The 17,438-nt window shown below is 36.8% G+C and overlaps 1 protein-coding gene across 3 annotated transcripts in view; it reads right to left on the reverse strand.

The window, feature by feature from the left end:
• Nucleotides 1–17,438, reverse strand: part of Wnk3 (WNK lysine deficient protein kinase 3) — a 135,030-nt gene that overhangs the window by 84,880 nt on the left and 32,712 nt on the right. For all 3 annotated transcript variants that reach the window (XM_057760117.1, XM_057760116.1, XM_057760115.1), the window contains exons 3-5: nucleotides 4,573–4,745; nucleotides 2,609–2,829; nucleotides 1,092–1,249 (exon numbers count right to left, since the gene is read on the reverse strand). In XM_057760117.1, the coding sequence (XP_057616100.1) occupies nucleotides 1,092–1,249; nucleotides 2,609–2,829; nucleotides 4,573–4,745 (552 nt within the window). The remainder of the gene's footprint in view (nucleotides 1–1,091; nucleotides 1,250–2,608; nucleotides 2,830–4,572; nucleotides 4,746–17,438) is intronic.

Consider the following 17,438-nt stretch of genomic DNA (forward strand, 5'->3'; position numbering starts at 1 on the left):
TTTTTTTTTTTTTTTTTTTTTTTGGTTTTTTTGAGTCAGGGTTTCTCTGTGGTTTTGGAGCCTGTCCTGGAACTAGCTCTTGTAGACCAGGCTGCCAGGCTGGTCTCGAACTCACAGAGATCCGCCTGCCTCTGCCTCCCAAGTGCTGGGATTAAAGGCGTGCGCCACCACCACCCGGCTGCTAGCTATTTCTTTCTTTTCTTTTTTTTTTTTTTTTTTTTTTTTGGTTTTTCGAGACAGGGTTTCTCTGTGGCTTTGGAGCCTGTCCTGGAACTAGCTCTGTAGACCAGGCTGGTCTCGAGTGCTGGGATTAAAGGCGTGCGCCACCATTGCCTGGCTCTGCTAGCTATTTCTTAATTGATATTATTCTCCTCCTAGAAATGTAAGCTTTCCTAGGGCAGCAAACACTTATTGTCATTGCAGATCTTGCAATTTCTAACAAAAAACATTACTTATATAAGAGATTCACTTGTCAAACTACATGCTGAATTCTCTTTGCTAACTGGGCACTTAAAGTATTAAAGTCCTTCAAATTCTTTTAGTTTTATTATCCAGCTTTAAAAATTAAGACCAATCAAACCGGGTGTAGGGGAGCATGCCTTTAATCCCAGCTCGTCATAGGCAGAGGCAGAGCATCTCTTTGACATTGCAGCCAGTCTGATCTATGTAGTGAGTTCCAGGACAGTCAGAGGCACATAGTGAGACGCTGTCTCAGAAAAAAAACAAAAACTAAAAACCAAAAAACAGAACCAAGACCAAAACTAATATCTAAAATTGTAGCATACCTGTACATTTTCTCCAAAACAATATAGAGCATTTTATATGACCCTATCTCCAAAATAATATAGAGCATTTTATATGACCCTAATAGAGTTCAAGTACATAAATAGAAACCTTTATAAACCTTTTCTGAGTGAATGGTTAAACTAACATTGTTATATAAAAATAAACCATAATGGAGAGGGGGCGTTTTCTCTTTTCTTCCACTAAGTCACACCCTTTGTCCTATAATTAAATTCTACTGTCAATTTTATCAATTTTAACACAAAATGTGGCAATCTGTGAAGTAAAATGAATAAAAGTATACCTACACTGGTTACTTTACGGTATATTTGAGCTGCATTCTGGCACTCGGAATATGGATACTCTGAAGTAGCCATTTCCAACATACACATTCCAAAAGCATAAACATCTACAGATTCATCATAGTGTTCTTCATACATCTCTGGAGCCATAAACTCAGGAGTGCCTACAAAATAACACCATAACCATATTTTTATTAAAGAGATATATTAATCAAGATTTTCTTTCCCATAAAAAGTATCTATTACTTTCTGCTCTTTCAAAGTAAATCTATAAGTTAGGCTGGATGTGGTGGTGCACACCTTTAGTCCTGGCATTTAGAAGACAGAGGTAGATGGATTTCTTTGAGTTTGAGGCCAAGCCTTGTCTACAGAATGTTCCAGGACAGCCAAGGCTATATAGAGAGACTCTATCTCAAAAAAAAAAAATAATAACAAATTTAACATTTTTACTGATGAAGTACAATTTAAAGTACAATTCAAGGTTAAGATGTTAAAAAAATCTAACTTTAGACAGGCATGGTGGCTCACACTTGTAATCCTAGTACTTGTATAGTAACAAGCAAGAAGGTCAGAATTTTAAGGTTATTCTCAGCTACATAGTATTTTCAAGGCCATCTTGGTCTACAATAAAATCCTGTCCTAAGAAAAGAAAAGGCCAGGTACTATGATGCAAGCCTTTGATGCCTGTACTCAGTAGACAGTGGCAGGAGGATCTCTGAATTTGAGGCCAGCCTACTATGCATAGCAAGTTCCAGGTCAGCCAGAACTACTATATAATAAAGAGATCCTGTCTCCAAATAAAAAGATAACTAGATATAGATTAAATCTGATTTTATTTTGCATTTCTGTCTTTTTAATTCAAATTTGCATAAATTAATTTAGTAAATTTTTTTCTTTAAGTCTTCAAAATCTTTCAATAATCCTTAATAGATGAGGCTGGAGAGACAGTTCAGCTGTTAAGAGCACTTGTTGGGGTTCAGTTCCTAGAATCCACATGGTGGCTAACAACTGTCTGAAACTCCAACTCTGAGGGCTCCAGCACCATCTTCAGACCTCTGTGGGCACTGTATATGCAGACATACATGTAGGTAAAACACCCATACATGTAAAAAAAGGTAAATTAAAAAAAATTAGTCCTTAAAATATATTCTATAAAATATATACACTAGGTATTGGAAATAACTCAGTTTTCATATAACTGGTATTTCAAATCACATTCACAAATATTTCAAAGCAAATTAACGGTTGAATGTGCTGTCTGGGTCCTAAAAATCCCAAGACTGGAGTGTTCAAGGTCATATATTAATTACGTAGTAAATTTGAGGCCTGCCCAGGTTACAGAAGATCCTGTCTTAATTTAAAAAAAATAGTGTGTGTGTGTGTGTGTGTAAAAAAACAAAACCTTAAAAAACAGGCAGTGTTCAAAATTTTGCCCAAAACTGTAGCTAACTCATCAGCTTTATTCCAGTCCTATACAACTGACAAATCTAACACCCAGAAGTAAACTGTAAAGTACTAGTCACCAATGACACTCTTAGCAAATGATGTGCGCATTAAGGTTGCAAGTCCCAGATCACCAATCTTCACAGATCCAGTGGGTCCTGTGATAAAAATGTTGTCACATTTCAGATCCCGGTGAATAATAGGAGGGGTCCTTGTGTGCAAGAACTGCAATCCTTTTAAAATTTGTCTGCACCAACTTCTTAAGACCTTTGGCTTCATGACTTTAAATCGTTTTAAGTACCTATTCAAAGAAACAAAGATCATGTGTAAACACACATTCCCAGATTAGTCTATAAGTACCACTATAAGCATGCTGTTCTGCTTATATACTTACTATGAATACTACCCCTGAATAATTTTTAAGGTTTATTTTTTTTGTTTTTACTTATGTATTTGTTAATGTGCACACAAGCGTACATGGCTGTGGGGGTCAGAATAGAGCAATGGCCCACCTAGGGCCTAAAGTTAGACAATTTTGAGTTGCCCAATGTGGAGACCAGGACCTGAACTCTGACCTCTGGAAGAGCAGCAGGTACTCTTAACCAATAAGCCATCTCTCCAGCCCCTGAATTATCTTCTATTGTTTGCTGTAGCAAAAAAAAAAAACAAAAAAAAAACACAACCCCACTTAAACCCTCGTTCTCATCTTTCAGTGACCTGACCTACAGTCACTTTACAGGTCACTTAAGCTTACCATCCCACCTCACCTCACATTACATTAAAAAAAAATGGTATGACTTATGCCAAAAGATACTCTACAAAGTCTAGTACTTTTAATTCAAAATAAGAACCATACTAGAATGAGGTTGTGGGATGAAAACACCATTGTAAAAAGAAAGCCCTTCTCTATGTGTAAATAATTACTTATATATTCACTGGAGGGCATGGCTACATAAAATTTTACTGTAAAATGTTAGGAAAAATGGCTGGGCGGTGGTGGCACATGCCTTTAATCCCAGCACTTGGATCTCTGTGAGTTCGAGGCCAGCCTGGTCTACAAGAGCTAGTTCCAGGACAGGCTCCAAAGCCACAGAAAAACCCTGTCTCAAAAAAGCAAAAAAAATCAAATTGTAACTTTAAATAATAAAGTTGTAAATATACAACTGATTATACAATCAATTCATACCAAATAAAAAGTTGGTTACAAACAAAAAAACCAGTAGTTATTCCTTGCAAGATGTATAAATTGGGCCAAACCCTTAGCAAGTCATTATCTTTTAAAATGCAATTATAATTTATAATAATTTTTAACTCAAATTTTATGATATATCTAAAACATTAACTTTTGTGGGGTTTTTAAGATTTATTTATTTTATGTATATGAGGGCTTGCCTGCATGCATGTATGTTTTCTAAGTGCATGCCAGGCACTCACTGATGTCAGAAGAGGACACTAGATTCCCTGGTTGTAAGCCATCACACTGATGCTAGGAAGCTCTGCAAGAGCAACAAGAGCTCTTAACTTATGAGACATCTCTTTATCCAATTTTTTGGGTTTTTAAGGCATGGTCTCATGTAGCTCAAGCTGGTCATGAATTCATCATGTAGCCAGGAATAACCATCAACTCCTGATTCTCCTATCTCTACCACACTACACAGTGCTAAGATTAAAGGTGGTGCCACTGTTCCTAGTTGTATGTGTGCAGGGGATTGAATCCATGGTTTAATGCATACTAGGCAAGCACTTAATCAATTGAACTTCATCTCCAGGTCCCCAAACATTAACTTTTCAGCACTGCATAGTCTAACAAACTTCATTAATATCTTGATTTTTCAATCAATCTGAAATAGATTCTATAAGTTCTTTTTTATTGTTATAGTTACTAGGGATGAAACCAAGCCCTTGCATATATTAAGTAAATGCTATTTCACTGAGCTATAGTCCCAGCCCCTCCACAAATTCTTAAGTTAGAAAGCTTATAAATAATTTTTATGACTTCTTAAAATGATTTCCATCTCAACAGGTACTATCAGAGTCAACTTACGTCTTTAAGGTTCCTGATGTCATTAGTTCAGTCACTAACACAATACATTTCTTTCCTTTTAATATAGACTCCCAGGAATCATAAAATCGAACTATATTGGGATGCTGGAGGCCTTTCAACATCTCTGCTTCTTCTTTGAACCGTTGCTGCTCAGCTTTAGTTAATTTGCGGTCCTAAAGTGGAAGAACGAGTTCCAAATTAATAACACAGAAATTTCCATGCACATTTTTCTTTTCTATTTTCTTTCTTTCTTTTCTTCTTCTTCTTTTTTTTTTTTTCTGGTTTTTCGAAACAGGGTTTCTCTGTAGACAGACTAGTCTACAGAGCAAGTTCCAGGACAGCAGGGCTGTTAAACAGAGAAACCCTGTCTCAAAACAAACAAACAAAACAACAACAACAACAAAAAAAGTCAAGCTCTTACTGGAGCCAAAAACCTGTGACTAAACATCTCACAGATTCTAGAAGAGACCATGCAAAATGAACGTAATATGTAACCAGCTTCTTGTGACTGTTATACCCATATATTAGTATATCTCTCAATCGTCATCAAAGAATTTCTTTTAGCAGTAGATGGTGATTAACACAGACACCTACAACTGACCAACATGCAGACAAGAGATTACAAAGTGTTAAATCCCAAATGGGACATCTATATCACACCCTGCTCCTCTTAAAGATCAGGGATCAAAACCAGGTGCCTTTAATCCCAGCACTCGGGAGGCAGAGGCAGGAGGATCTCTGTGAGTTTGAGGCCAGCCTGGTCTACAAGAGCTAGTTCCAGGACAGGCTCAAAAACCACAGAGAAACCCTGTCTCGAAAAACCAAAAAAAAAAAAAAAAAAAAAAAAAAAAAAATCAAAAGAAAGCAAGCAAGCAAGCAAGCTAGCTAGCTCAGGGGTCATTGCAGAAGATGGCCAGAAAGACTGTAAGACGTTGAGGATGACTACTACAAAAGAGTTTTTCTAGGATAACAGGGAAGCTGCATATATGAACTCACAGCAGCTGTGACAGCATGCACAACTGTATAAACTGTATAAACTCAAGTCAGACACCGTGGGTATTCTTAGCTATCATAGTAGGTACATTGAAGACATCAGATTATGGCTTTAATTTTAATTAATAATCAACAACCCAATTAAAATAAAGATTTGAAGAGAGATTCGGGGGATATAACTCAGGTATTATAGAAAAAATGAAATGGGGCCCTTGGTGTGATTCCCAGGATTGACAAAAAAAACTGAACATGTTTCACCAAGTAACTTATATATATGGGTCAACTTGGTTGGTTGGTTGGTTTTGTTTGTTTTGGTGTTCTCATTACATGGGCCAGGCTGGCCTGGAACTCACAGAAATATGCCTGTCTCAGCCTCTGAGTACTAGGATTAAAGGCATTCACTACAGTATCTGGAAACATCCTATGACTTCACCCTTAGGCTTATCACTGTTGAAAGGAAGTGTATTGTTTGCTTGCTTGTTTGTAATAAGACAAGGTCTCATGTAGCCAGGATTACACTGAACAACTGAGCAGAGGCAAATGGATCTATGAGTTTGAGGCCAGCCTGGTCTACGTGTGAGTTCCAGGCCAGCAAGGGCTACCAGTAAGTAGAACTGGTTATTAAAAGTTAGGGAGGCCGAAGAGCAATCAGGGTTCTCTGCCCTGTGGGAAGTTCAAGGACCACCCATCTCCATCCAGGTCTATTAAGGTGAGCATCCAAACTGCCTAGGCTCCCACCAAGCCAGTAGGTGCAGTAGGATCAAAAACCCATTGCCATAGTTCTTGAGTTCTCAGTAGTCCTCATTGTCCACTATGTTCAGCGAGTCCGGTTTTATCCCATGCTTTTTCAGACCCAGGCCAGCTGGCCTTGGTGAGTTCCCAATGGGAGGCGGTGGCAGGGAGGCAGAAATCTTTAAAAAATAAATTAATTAATTTAAAAAAAAAGTTAGGGAGGGTGAGAAACAGAGAATAATCATTTAATAGGTACAAAGTTTATATCTGAGATGATGAAAACTTTCTAGAGATGGATAGTGTAAGTAATTATAAATTAGTTTGACTATACTTGATGTCACTAAATTAAACAATTAAAATTGAATTTTATGCATATTATGCTACAATAAAAAATCTTCAGGGCTGGTGAGACAGCTCAGTGTGTAAAAGAGCTTGTTGTGCAAGCCTGATGACCTTCTGATCTCTAGAACACATGGCAGGAGAATCAGTTCCCAAAAGTTGTCCTCTGACCTCCATATGCATGCTATGGTATATGTTAATTCCTCTCTCTCCCTCTCCCTCATACACACACAAATAATGATAAAAAAAATTAAAAGAATTTTTAAAAAGTGTTCAAAAAACCCTGTGTATGGTGGTACAAACCTATCATCGAAGCAGGGAGGCTGGACAGGTTAATCAGGAGTTCAAGGCCAACCTGGGCTACGTAAAACCCAACCTCAAAAAAAAAAAAAATCAAAAACCGTTAAGGGACTTAACAAAAGCAAAGAATGCTAAGCATAGAAAATAACAAAAACAAGTAAAATACTAGGTTTTCCTATCTTTCCTAATATGATTAATATGTCCTAAATGGTTCTGCAATTAGCTAGCATCCATACCTGGAAGATCAGATCACACTAAAGAACAATTAATATATTTTAAGCCTTCTGATTAAATTTGTAGAACATAAGCATTTCTTGTAACAAACTCAATTACTCTACTTAATAGTTCACCTCTAAATATCAAAGGTAATCACAACCAGGAGTAAACAACTTTATAAAACTTTATAGCTGCTGCCTCAGACATACTGCTAGAGAAAAAGTTCACTAAAAAGGCAGGGTCAGTACCTTTAAATTTCTACTTCTGATTCACGGGACAGAAAATGTGGTAAACTAGCAGCAAACTCAAAGGGAAGTACTTTAGTAGAGATTTCAGCTACTACTGTAATCCTCCTTTGATCATACAGAGACACACAGATACTAGGTAATGATTTTGATAGAATAAACCACCTGTCATTAATAACGAGAGTTTTTGGTGCAAGAAAGGCAAACTAGAGAGTAGTAATAGCTAACAGAGCACAGAGCCATTAAAATGCTAATCTAAAGGCTTGTTATGGTGCTACATGCCAGTAATCCCAGTGCTGAGAAGGCTTAGGCAAAAGAACACTAAATTCTGAGGTCAGCTGAAGGTAATGGGGAGATTCTATCTTAAAAAATAACCTAGTCTGTGGAAATGAGCCATAAATATTGCTGTTCCAGAGTTAGATCATAAAAAGACAATAAGTATAAAGTTTTAGTGTCATACTTGCTAATTTATATGGATAGTAAATAGATGTAAAATTCAAATCAAACAAAATTCAACTACTCCACAGTACATTAAAAAGAAATATTATCTTTTTATAAATGTTAGCTAAATATTTAATCAATTTTAATATGTAGAATAGTAAAAATATACACAAAACCTTCTCTGAGATCTAAACTAACAGCAACATGATTAACACCATAAGTATTTTATTCAACATAAGGAACATATTTTTAGGAGGGAGTGACTGAACTAAGACTGCCTCCAGGGCACCCTGCTCTAGCAGAGCTACCTAGGGAAGTGCTTTCCCAGGTACAGCCTGAAGGCACACAGAGTTTACTGAAGCTGTTGTCCCAGTACGATCTTGGCATTATCTACATGGTATATCTACTTGGCTTTGTAGGCATACAAAAATTGAAATGTTGGGGAGGCCTTGGGTCCAGAAAGCTGCTGATGCCAGGAAACTCATAGCAGTGTCAGGTGCTCTGCCTGGAACTCCTGATCAGGCTGTTCATGAAGTTGTGAAGGTGAAGCCTATGTTTCAATAGGGACTGGAGATGCGAGAGGCAAACAGGGCCCACTAACAGGCTATGAATGCTACAGGCTACTGAGTTAAGTCAGAGTTCCCAAGTCTGTTAGAACCCAGATGAAGCAACCATGAGCCCTGGATATCAGATAGAGAATTACAGGGTTTGGTGTTTACCTTACTAGGTTTTGGTCTTGCATTGGTCTGATCTTTCTTTGTTATATTTCTTTAAGAATCAGAATTCTTGCCGGGCGGTGGTGGCGCACGCCTTTAATCCCAGCACTCGGGAGGCAGAGGCAGGCGGATCTCTGTGAGTTCAAGACCAGCCTGGTCTACAAGAGCTAGTTCCAGGACAGGCTCCAAAACCACAGAAAAACCCTGTCTCAAAAAAACAAAAACAAAACAAAAAAAAAATCAGAATTCTTTTTAGAAATTGGAATGTTTGACATGTGACACTGTATGCTGGAACTATATAATTTGTATTTTTTACTTTGCAGATCATAGTTAAGAGACTGATTTGAGTCTCGAAAGAGACTATATCCTTTGGGTTTGCTTGTTTGTTTTGTTGGGGTTTTTTTTTTGTTTTGTTTTGTGGGGGGCTTTTCAAGACACAGTTTCTCTGTAGCTTTGGAGCCTGTCCTAGAACTCCCTTTGTAGACTAGGCTAGGCTCGAACTCAGAGATCCGCCTGTCTCTGCCTCTCAAGTGCTAGGATAAACTTATATGTCACCATTGCCTGGCTACTTTGGGGCTTTTTTTTTTTTGGACAATGTTAGAACTGTCAAGATTTTGGTGACTGTTAGCAAGAGACTAAACATATTTTACATTATTATGAGATGTTTGAAGTATTGTGGTTTAAAAGTGACGTGTTTGGGTATCAAATTGACAAGAGAGGAATTACAATAGTTAATTTTGATTTTAAGGTTGATCAGATTAAACACACACTGATATCAATAAACACACCTCTGTATATGGCTGTAAAGGGTGATTATAAAGAAAATTAGCTGAACAGGTTAGGACGTAACCTGGATGTGGATACATTATCCAATTGGCTGGAGTGCAGACCACATAAAAAGAGAAAAAAGAGAAAGCCAGCTGAGGATCAGTCATTCCTCTGTTCTCTGCTTCCCAAGCTGCCTTCCAGCATCAATCAGGAACTGGACCCACAGCCATGCCTTCCTCATCCCAGTGAACTATATATGCCATGAGTCACATCCAAAATTAGGAACATTTTTTTCTGAAAGGTAAACTATGATCTTATAATCTCACTCTCTTAAAGTAAATATCAACAATGATCTTCAAAACTAGATCATGCTACATGGATCTATTTCTTCAAATGTGAAATAACAATGATATTAAAGTTATATAAAATAACTTGTTCAGGTAAGAATATATAGTACAAAGGTTTCAAAATACTACCTATCTACAAAGTCTCCTATCATTGCATTTTTTAGTTTTTGTGCAGCATAGGTTGGTCACAAACCTTTTATGTAGTCTCCACTTCCTAAGTGATGAGATTAAAGGCACTACTATTGCTATGTCCAGCTCAATGAACGTTCCTGAACAAGAACTTCTTCAGCATTTTACCACTACTGCTTATTATGCTCAAGCATGTCCTAAGCTTTACAAGCATTATATCTGTGTTTCATTTCTTAAGATGAGTAGTAGACCCTCATTTTCCATCATGTTGCTATTTTATCTTCTTTTTTCCTTCAATGCTGAAAATTAAACCCAAAAACTTGAATATATGAGGCAAGTCCTCTACTACCATACTCAGAGATACACTCAAAACCTTAATATTTATTTTTTATACATCTAAAATATTATTTGCATTTTTCTTTAATAAAAGGTTTTTTTTTTTTAACAGATTCAATGCAATGCCCAGCAAAATTCTTCAAAGACTTCCAAAGAATGGTACTCAACTTCATATGGAAAAGCAAAAAACCCAGGATAGGCAAAACAATCCTGTACAATAAAAGAACTTCTGGAGGCATCACAATCCCTGACTTCAAACTCTACTACAGAGCTACAGTACTGAAAACAGCCTGGTATTGGCTTAAGAACAGACACGAGGACCAACGAAACCAAATAGAAGACCCAGATATCAATCCATACACTTGAACACCTGATTTTTGACAAAGAAGCAAAAAATATCAAATGGAAAAAAGAAATTATATAAAAAGTAGTGCTGGCATAACTGGATATCAACATGTAGAAGAATGAAAATAGACCCATATCTATCACCATGCACAAAACTCAAGTCCAAATAGATCAAAGACCTCAACATAAAGCCAGTCACACTGAACCTTATAGAAGAGAAAGTGGGAAGTACATTTGAACGCATTGGCACAGGGACCCACTTCCTAAATAGAACCCCAGCAGCACAGGCACTGAGAGAAACAATCAATAAATGGGACCTCCTAAAACTGAAAGGCTTCTGTAAAGCAAAGGACACGATCACCAAAACAAAACGACAGCCTACAGAATGGGAAAAGATCTTCACTAACCTCACATCATACAGAGGTCTGATCTCCAAAATATACAAAGAACTCAAGAAATTGGACACCAAAAGATCACATAATCCAATAAAAAAAATGGAGTATAGACCTAAAAAGAGAACTCTCAACAGAGGAATCTAAAATGGCTGAAAGACACTTAAGGAAATGTTCAACATCCTTAGTCATCAGAGAAAAGCAAATCAAAACAACTCTGAGACTTCATCTTACACCTGTAAGAATGGCCAAGATCAAAAACACTGATAACAACTTATGCTGGAGAGGTTGTGGGAAAGGGGAACACTTCTGCATTGCTGGTGGGAATGCAAGCTGGCAGAATCCCTTTGGATGTCAGTGTGGCGATTTCTCAGAAAATTAGGAACAACCTTCCTCAAGACCCAGTAATACCACTTTTGGGTATATATCCAAAGGATGCTCTATCGTACCACAAGGACACGTGCTCAATTATGTTCATAGCAGCTTTGTTTGTCATAGCCAGAACCTGGAAACAACCTAAATGCCCCTCAACCAAAGAATGGATAAGGAAAATGTGGTCCATTCACACAGCGGAGTACTACACAGCAGGAAAAAATGACAGCTTGAATTTTGCAGGAAAATGAATGGAGCTAGAAAACATTATTTTGAGTGAGGTAACCCAGACACAGAAAGGCAATTATCACATGTACTCATTCATAGGTGTGTTTTAAACATAAAGCAAAAAAAATTAGCCGACAAGCCACAATTCCAGAAAATTTAGACAACAATGAGGACACTAAGAGAGACTCACATAGATCTAATCTACATGGGAAGTAGAAAGTATAAAAAGACAAAATCTCCTGAGTAAATTGGGAGCATGGGGACCTTAGGGGAGGATGAAGTGGGGAGGGGGGAGGCAGGGAGGGGAGCAGAGAAAAATGTAGGGCTCGATAAATATTAATAAAAAAAATTTTAAGACAAGAGGGAAAAACATGCAAAAAAGTACTTAACATAAAAGAGGGCTGGGAAGCCTGATAAGGTGGTGAGCACTTGTGGTCTTGAAGTTTCAATTACTTAGAATGATAGCATAGGAGTCACTTGAGCCCAGGAATTTGAGGCTACCCTAGGTAACTTTGTGAGAAATCACCTAAAAGTAAGAGAGAGGAGGCAGAGATTTAGACCTCTAAGCCCTTCTTAAGAGTGGGTGTAGCTCTTATTCTTCATCAAATAAGCTTTTTGTTTGTTTGTTTTTTTCAATGCAGGCTTTCTCTGTGTAATAGCCCTAGCTGTTCTGGAACTAGCTCTTGTAGACCAGGCTGGCCTCAAACTCACAGAGATCCACCTGCCTCTGCCTCCTGAGTGCTGTGATTAAAGGTATACACCACCACTGTGCAGTAAAAATAACTTATGTTTTGCACCAGATGGAGATGGTTACAGAAAGCAGGAACTTGTCAAAATACAGAGAACAACTGACTTTGGGGTGCCCAACCCCAGTTACTACATCTATAACATAACATTTACGCTGAAGGCTCAGAGAACAGCACAGAGGGGCAGAAAAGGATTGTAAAAGCCGGAGAACTAGGAAGGTGATACAATATTGTGTCTTCTATATATGACAGGGAGACTACACCCATGAAATCTCAACAATATGGATTCCTAAACAAGACCTGAACAATGGTAACACCACTTGGCATGCTAAGTTTAAAGATAATATATATGCATATAAACAATGCAAATGGATTTAGAAGATTACATTTATATATTTTTATGTGTAGTAATATAAATAAGAGGGCATGAATTTGAAAGGGAGGGAGGAAATGGGAGGAGTTGGAGGAAGGGGAAAAATATGTAATTACATTTCTTTTGTTTTTCTCGAGACAGGATTTCTTTATGTAGCACTGAACTCCCTCTGTAGACCAGGCTGGCCTTGAATTCAAAAAGATCCTCCTGCTTCTCCCTCCCAAGTGCTGAGATTAAAGGCTTGCACCATCATTGCCCAAATATCATAATTTTGACACATATACATAAAACTATAAATGATGGAATACCCTCTTTGACCAGGTTACTTAATGTGCGTAAACCTCAGATCTGCTATCTGGAAATAATAATATTTACCTTATATAACTGTTGCCAAAATTAAATAAAATAGTAAGAATTTTTTTCTTTTTTACAGGACTTCTGGGAGAACAGCCAGTGCTCTTAACCAGAGCCATCTCTCCTAAATTAGTAAGAATTTATACAAGTGTTCAATTAAATTTTAATTTTATGATAAATGCAAAGTATATAATCCCATTGTTACTAACTATACTAAAACACCTCAACTACAAATTCCTCTATTGTTTAATTTTCAGAAACTTAACAGCATAGTGAGGAAAGACCACACAAAGCTAAGAGATAGTGGCAACTGATAAACATAGAATAAAAATAGGAAATAGAAAGTTGCTATTTGAGGCAGGAGGATCAAAAGTTCAAGGCCACCTTGGGCCAGCAAGTTCCAGATCAATCTCACAAAAAAAAAAAAACCAGAATGCCATAATTACACTGTAGATTACCTATGTAAACACACCAGAGAGCACCAAAAATTAGTGATTTAAATTCTGAGCGTATTTTACAGTGTCAAAGTACATACTCCTAAGATACATACTAATCTAAAAAGAAAAAAGAATAACTTTATAGTAAGAATAATATGACAGATAATACTGTAGTCAAGAGGTCAAAATTACACTACCATTAATATGTAGCAACACCATGTATCCCCTGCTATCACAGACTGAGTTATCACTTTTGTGGTAATCTTGCCAAAAATGTGGAGTTTAGCTAGCCAACCACGGTAATGCATGTTGTTAATACTAGCATTTAATACGCAAAAGGATTTTATAATTGTGGTTAATATGGTTTACTTAATGAGTTCTTGATCTTTGAAGACTATATAGTGAGACCTCATCTCTGAAAGAAAAAGAGAAGAGGGAAAGGGAGAAACTGTTAGTACCCTTTCAAGGAATAACTTAAAGAGGAGGGAGAACATGTAAGTAAACGCAGTATAGAAACGTGAATATGACCATAGAACTGAAAAGAGGAGTTTTTGTGAGGAAACAGAGATATTCTGGTTAAGCTCAATATTTTAGTTTATAATATATCTTTGTAACTTGAAAATCACCTGAAAATAAATGCAGAAAGAAAAATGATGTAGTAAAAGAGTAGTACTTCTGTTTTTTTCTACTTCTAACCTCTCATTTCCTTTGAACAAGCCCATATTTAACAACTCTTTCATCTTTTGCTAACTCCAATCTCCAAGGCTTCTTCATATACTGACTATAAACTCCTAGGATAAGCTTTATGAAATCCGGCTGTGTCTGCTTATTCTCCCTTTTTGTGTCTAGAGCACATAGTATAAGTCTGGCACATTGCAAGGAGTGTTTATTTGTTGAGAAACCAAAAAAATAATGACAACAGTATTAGCTTGTATTAATTTATCACTATACTAACAAATTAGTATAAACTTAGTGGATCAAAATACAGACATATTATCTTGAGGAAATGAGAATCAGAAATCTATAGTGAATCACACTAGATTAGAATTCAGACAAGAGCACTGTTTCTTCTGGGGACCCTAGGCAACTGTTTAATTCCTTGCCTTTTCCAGCTTTCCAGACTATCTGCATCCTTTGACTTGGTGACCCAAGTCCTGTAACAGCATCACTCCAAACTCTGCTTCGATTCTTAGATCTTTCTCAAATGATTGCCAACTTACCTGTCTCCTTACAAACACTGGTAATTAGATGAACCAAAATAATTTCCCTATTTCCATCTCTAATAGTCTCATCTACAAAGGTACTTTTAACAATGTAAAGTTCTAAGGATGAAGACATGGACATCTTTGAGTTGTCATTATTCAACCTACTACACATACCAGTTTCTTTTTCTTTTTATAAAAAGCCTATGCAACAAATAACTAAAAATAATTCACAAAACTATTTAAAAACAAATAACATTTCCAAGACCAGAGTTTTCTTCCACCATCATCCTTTGCCATTTTGCAAAGCATTTGTCTTTCGTTTAGATTTAATCATGTTATATGATTTGTTAAACAAAGAGACTAGAACATATATATTTAAGCAAGACTCGTCATCCCTAGATTCAAGATAAGCTCTTTGCTCCCGGGTCTACACTTAACATTCATGGCTGGAATGATGAAAACAAAAGGAAATACAACTAAACAACACTTAGTGTATGGGGGAGACTTTATAGGAATTAAGCATATTCATTTTCTTGTGTGGCTCAAACAGAATCTAGAAACATTTCTGAAAGGACAATAAAACTATTTTAGGAGCAAAATTAAGATCCCTACAGTGAATATTTCAAAAAAAAATTTTTTTCAGAAACAAGATCTGGCATCTTAACTAAGTATTTTTCTGCCTCAATTTCCCAAATGATGGAAATACAGGTATTCGCATCATGCTTAACCCTTAAACATGGATTTTCAGGTATTTCTTCTACTTCTAACATTACCTTGACTATAATCACTACTATAATAAAAAGTACACAGAATGTTCACTCAACATGGTAACGTGCTATAGTCTATTGGTCCTATTTTTCTTGTTGGTGGTTTTACTCTGTTTTGATTTTCAGTGATATCTTTAGTTCAGATTCTAACCTGGAGTTGCTAGATATCTAGGTTCTATTTCAAGGAGGCCTGGTCTAGAGAGATGTAGTTCAGTTGGCAGAGAAGTTCAGTCCCCAAAAATCAAATAAATTGGGCATGGTGGTACATGCCTGTAAGCTCAGCACTTCCGAAGTGGAGGCGGGAAGCTCAGAAGTTTGAGATCATTCTCAGATACACAGTGAATTTGGGGTTACCCTGAAATATATCAGACCATGTCACAAATAAAACATAATAAACTTCCTACCCCATGCACTTAGATTAAGTTCCAGTCTATCCAAATGACAACCAACAGCCCTTTATAAATAATGTGTGGAATCTGGATATTTTATAGACACCCACACTCAAAGATACCATTAGAATTTAAACAATAGCAACCTATACTTAGTGACTGTCTTTATTCAATTTTAATTTTGTGGTTTGTTTTCTGTTTCTATTGTTGGTTTTGTTGCTGTTGTTTTGCGGAAGGGTCTCACGTAGTCAAGGATGTCTATGAACTTCTAATCCTCCTGCCCCCAACTCCCCAGCACCAGGATTACAGGCATGTGGTATATGTGGCGCTAAGACTGAACTCAAAGCTTTGCTCATGCATGTTAGGGCAAGCACTGTGTAGTAAACTGAGCCATAATCCCAGTCCCAATCTTAATTTTAAGCATCCCATATGAACACTGAACTTTCTCATGAGTTGACTGAGGTTACCAAAGCTTGTTCTCCTTATATTTGATCTACATCTGCCTGAAACTATTCTCATTTAATACTTTCTATGCTGCTTTCTCCCTCATTTGTCAATAGTACTACACAAAAAAATCTATCATAGAACAAAATATCTGGTAATTTAGTTGTTTTCCCCATTTTTTTCTTTAATTTTTCCTCACTAAACAAACTTGAGCTAACTAACCTCTATAGCTTCTGGTGATTTCACATTGCTGTAAATTTCAAAGGCATGAGGACAGAATATCAATAGAAGTTTTCAAAGAGTAAAGAAAATCTTTACTATTTGGAAAATATATGAATTTCATGTTTTTTTGTAAGAAAAAGGTAAAAGAGCCGGGCGATGGTGGCACACGCCTTTAATCCCAGCACTCAGGAGGCAGAGGCAGGTGGATCTCTGTGAGTTCGAGACCAGCCTGGTCTACAAGAGCTAGTTCCAGCACAGGCTCCAAAGCCACAGAGAAACCCTGTCTTGAAAAACCAAAAAAAAAAAAAAAAAAAAAAAAAAAAAAAAAAAAAAAAAGAAAGAAAGAAGGGTAGATACTATACTCAATACACTTCTACCATACACTTAATTATGTAGTGCAACAATCAACCAATGAGACATATAAACTTAGTTCTTTTTTTTATTTTTATTTATTTATTTTTTAAAGATTTATTTATTTATTATGTATACAGTAGTCTCAGTACTCTGCCTGCAAGCCAGAAGAGGGCACCAGATCTCATTACAGATGGTTGTGAGCCACCATGTGGTTGCTGGGAATTGAACTCAGGACCTTTGGAAGGGCAGGCAGTGCTCTTAACCACTGAGCCATCTCTCCAGCCCTATTTATTTATTTTTTAAACTCAGTTCTTAAAATGAGATATGAATGAGAATTTGGGGAATTTCCTGAAACTAATAAAAAAAAAATTCCCAAAGAATGTCACAACATAGACTTTTTCTTTTTCAAAACAGGAAAGGAAAGCAAGCATGATGGGCATATGCCTACGATTCTAGCACTAGAAAGGTTGAGAGAGGAAGAACATTACTTTGAGCCCAGCCTAGGCTACATACAGAATTCAGGGTCAGCTTGGGCTATATTGGAGACTTTGTCTCAAAATAGCAAATGAAAAATGGTAAATATAGAGTGAAAATTAGTTGTATTTCCAAAGGCTGGGTATTTTTTTTATAGCTCAGAGGTAGAGCATTTGCCTAGCATGTAGAAGGCCCAAAATTT

The sequence above is a fragment of the Chionomys nivalis genome, chromosome X (genome assembly GCF_950005125.1).
Source record: "Chionomys nivalis chromosome X, mChiNiv1.1, whole genome shotgun sequence".
In the NCBI taxonomy this organism is placed as follows: Eukaryota; Metazoa; Chordata; class Mammalia; order Rodentia; family Cricetidae; genus Chionomys; species Chionomys nivalis.